Source organism: Sinocyclocheilus anshuiensis, unplaced genomic scaffold (assembly GCF_001515605.1).
Source record: "Sinocyclocheilus anshuiensis isolate Anshui unplaced genomic scaffold, SAMN03320099.WGS_v1.1 scaffold18, whole genome shotgun sequence".
In the NCBI taxonomy this organism is placed as follows: domain Eukaryota; kingdom Metazoa; phylum Chordata; class Actinopteri; order Cypriniformes; family Cyprinidae; genus Sinocyclocheilus; species Sinocyclocheilus anshuiensis.
This window is the reverse complement of record NW_015546047.1, coordinates 1,150,417-1,154,338: the sequence shown is the minus strand read 5'-3', so window position 1 is coordinate 1,154,338 and position 3,922 is coordinate 1,150,417. Positions and strand designations below refer to the sequence as shown.

Genomic DNA, 3,922 nt, shown 5'->3' with positions numbered 1-3,922 from the left:
GGTAGGGGCATGTTTGTTTTGGTGATTTCAAATATCAACATTGGCTACCAGAAATTGCTTACCCTGCCTTTAAGCAAGACGCAGTACAAGTGTAGTATCGAAAGGGAACTCTCCGATACTTGTACGAACCCGGAAGTAAGATTTTTGGCACAGAAATACTCTGTCCTAAGTCCAAATTGTTTTTTGAAACTTTGTCCATGCTTAGCATGAGAATCCAACTCTTTAACAGTGTAAACAACTCTGAATGCATGAAACAGCATTGTACCCGCCCTTTAATGACTAAACATAAGTAATGTTGTTGTTATTCATCACTCTATTAGAATTTTCACAAATATATTGCAAAAAACATTTTTTTATTTTTTTTATTTTGTATTTCTCCAAATTGTTAGCTAACTGCAGTGCTCCACCAAAAACTACTGAATTTGGTTTGGCAAGAAGAGCGTCAACCGATTGCACCCACAACAATATGATTTGAAACAGGTTCGCATATGCAGTTACATTTCTCTCCTTTGGGTGTCACTATTGTTTTAATCTACCCCAGGTAATTATGCTGAGGTGCGCTAATGAATCTTCTCACTTTTCAGGTAGTATCGAGGTCACAGAAATGTAGACGGGCATTACAAGTGAGGGAGCAACAAACCGTCTCACAGCACAAACCCAATTTCGGAGCCTTTACATTTCTGCCTTGGACATCTCCACCGCAAATGTGATGCAGTCGCTCGCACAAGAAATAAAATCCTTCTCCAAAGCTAATTTACGGAAACAATGCACCAGAGTAACGACTTTGAGCGGCAGGCGGATTATTGAAACATGGAAAGGTTCCACTGTACAGGTGGTTGAGGAAACAGTACAGCCGGAAACTGCATGTGGATATGTTCAGGATAATAACTGGGATCTTCAAGTTGGATATATTAAACCATATCTATTACTTGGTGAGTAGTTCATATTCTCATTTGGCACTTAAAAAGTAAAAAAAAAAAAAAAAACTAAAACAAAAAAAGACAAAAGCATAAATTTGGCACTTAAAAAAAAAAAAAAAAAAAAAAAAAAAACTACACTTAAAACATCAAAATGTAATGAACTCATAATGGGCTGTTTGCTCATTTGGAATAGACATTTTAATCTTTATTAAATGTTTAATAAATGTTATGTATATAATTATAGAATTATATTTTACAAATAATTTTGTATAATTTTTTGTTGTATTATAAATTATTCTATATACATTTTTATATGTTCTTATAATACATTTGCATTTTTAAAGACTTCTGTATGCAGTACGCTTTTAATTATTATTTTTAATATTACTATTATTATTATTATTATTATTGCTGTTGTTTTTTAATTGTGTGGTATGTTATTTGTGAATGATTGCTGGCTGAGTCTAAGACAAAAATAAAGTATATTCTATTCTATTCTGAAAATAATTAATTTTGATTATGTTTATTTCAAAGGGTCACAAGATGCCGCTCATGACTTTGGTACTTTGAGGAAATATAAGGTAATGTGAGTTTATTATTATTGTATTTTATTATTAAATAACTTTGTTTTAAGACTTATAATGTGTTTCCATTGATTTCAGGTCACACATATATTAAATGTTGCATATGGTGTGGAAAATGCCTTTCCTGACCTGTTCATCTATAAAACACTGAGCATACTGGATCTACCTGACACTGATATCATATCACATATCGAGGAGTGTGCACAATTTATAGAGCAGGCTAAAGCTGAGGTAACATTTTCCTTTTGTTTCATGGCATATTCATCATTACATTTGGTTAATATCATGTGATTTCCAAGAATGTTTTTGCAAAAATCTTGCATTTTGCATATCGTAACACCAGCGTATGGAGGTCTGGCAGCATTACACTCTTAAAAATAAAGGTTCCAAAAAGGATGTTTTTGTAGTGATGCCATAAAATGACCATTTTTGGAATCTTTCAGTAAACAGTTCCTAAAAGAACCATTTTGAAGAACATTTAACAAATCTAAAGAACGTTTTTCGACTATAAAGAACCTATTCTGCATTTGAAAGTTTCCATGGATGTTCAAGGTTCTTCATAGGACCATTAATGCCAATAAAGAACCTTTATATTTAAGAGTGTATAAAAGGAATATTTCATTCTCTCAGTGTAATTTCCCGAGTGTTGGGCTTTAGTGCCTGGCCTATGTGATACTGCACGGTCATCCAATGGCTAACTCCGTTATTCTAGGTAACTGTGTGGCGTGCTGAATAATGGATGCTGAGTTTTCACAATGCATTATTTATCGAGTTGTAGAAAGATCATATCACTAACGGGCCATTGTTTGTCATACAACCTCTTTACTAAATAGTGTCGCCAGTCACCCTTAACCTAACCTTATGCCTCATGATTCAAATTCACTAAGGTTTATGATTACAATGGCTGCTGGAAATAAGTTTCCATTCCTTTGTAAAACGAGTGTAGCGCCTCCTGTCACCTAATTGTCATCTATGATGCAAAGGGAAACAACAGCTCAGTTAATCAAATAATGTTCTTCTCAACTCGGCGGAAAGTGGTTCTCTCACCCGTAACTTGCAATTTTGTAATTCCTTCCAATTAGCATAGGATTCATTACATGCTTTATAATGGAGTATGTAATGATGTGAAATTAAATGCCTCCATTGAGGGATTCCAGTAGCTTCTGGAAACAATTTATTTTCCTGCTGTCTGACTGAACAAGTGGTTTCTCTTTCCAGAAGGGAGTTGTACTTGTCCACTGCAATTCTGGAGTTTCACGTTCTGTTTCGGTCGTCATTGGATATCTGATGTTGAAGGAAAATCAGCTTTTTGGAGACACATTTGCGCTGGTGAAGTCAGCTCGACCCGCCTCATGTCCAAATCCAGGTTTCATGGAACAGCTGAAAAACTTCAGACCACAGGATGCTACACAAGCAAACGGTTTGGGTCATGATTGAACATTATTCTACAGCTGCATCCACGCAATGTCAAAGAGATAGTTCACCCCAAAATTAAAATTCTGTCATCATTTCCCCACCTAATATCTTTTAAAGCTGTTTTTTCTTCTTCCGTTGAACACAAATGGTGATATTTATAGAGAATGTCCAAGCTGCTCTTTTCCTTACAGTGAAAGCGAATGGGGACCATGGCTGTCAAGTAAGATTTTTGAGGAAGGTTTGAGGCAGTCTATTCCTCACACTAAGAAATCACTCAAAAAAAGTAATATGGGTTTGGAATTATATGAGGGTGAGTAAATAAAGACAGCATTTTTTTTTTTTGGTGAACTGCCCTTTTAAAGCCACCAGTGCTTCCATCGTAGTTTCATATATGACTTTGATTTAACACTTTGGAATTGTCTTATAGGTGCTAAAATGACAGAAAGAAAAATGTCTGCCTATCAGCTGGAATTTGAATTGAACTGGCTCCACAGGATGTTGAACTGGAATTTGAAATGACAGGAAGAGGAATTTAATGAAATGCAGTACAAAGAAATTCACCACAATCACAGATAAGATGAATGAATTCCTATTCCTAGCCGTTTCCATTTTATTTGTAATTCCTTCAGTTGAATTACAATTCTCATCCTGTGTGCTACTTCAATTTAATTTCAGGAGTTCACACTCAAAAAGTCATTCTTTTTAGTAGCTTCATTTCATAATAAATTAGCTTAACAAAGTGTATCCTTTAAGATGCGATTATTTTCCCATTCTATTAAGTTCATCAGGTGTTTATCATCTTTCAAGATAGTGACATCTTGTGGTCAAAACTCACATTTAGCATATTCATTGCTCTGGGCTGCATTTCCCAAAAGCATTGTAAACGTAAAGGGATAGTTCCCCCAAAAATGAAAATTCTGTCAATGATGACAGAATTTTCACTTTTGGGTGAACTATCCCTTTAAGTTTATCCTAGCTCCATTGGTGACAATGGTTCTACGA

At 34.9% G+C, this 3,922-nt stretch overlaps 1 protein-coding gene across 1 annotated transcript; it reads left to right on the top strand.

Annotated features, from left to right (window-relative positions):
- The first annotated feature begins 615 nt into the window (after positions 1-615).
- Positions 616-2,941, top strand: dusp19a (dual specificity phosphatase 19a). Its single transcript, XM_016500140.1, has 4 exons — positions 616-932; positions 1,455-1,501; positions 1,583-1,735; positions 2,723-2,941. The coding sequence occupies exons 1-4, from the start codon at positions 710-712 to the stop codon at positions 2,939-2,941; spliced, it is 642 nt and encodes a 213-aa protein (XP_016355626.1). The 5' UTR covers positions 616-709.
- The last annotated feature ends 981 nt before the right edge of the window (positions 2,942-3,922 follow it).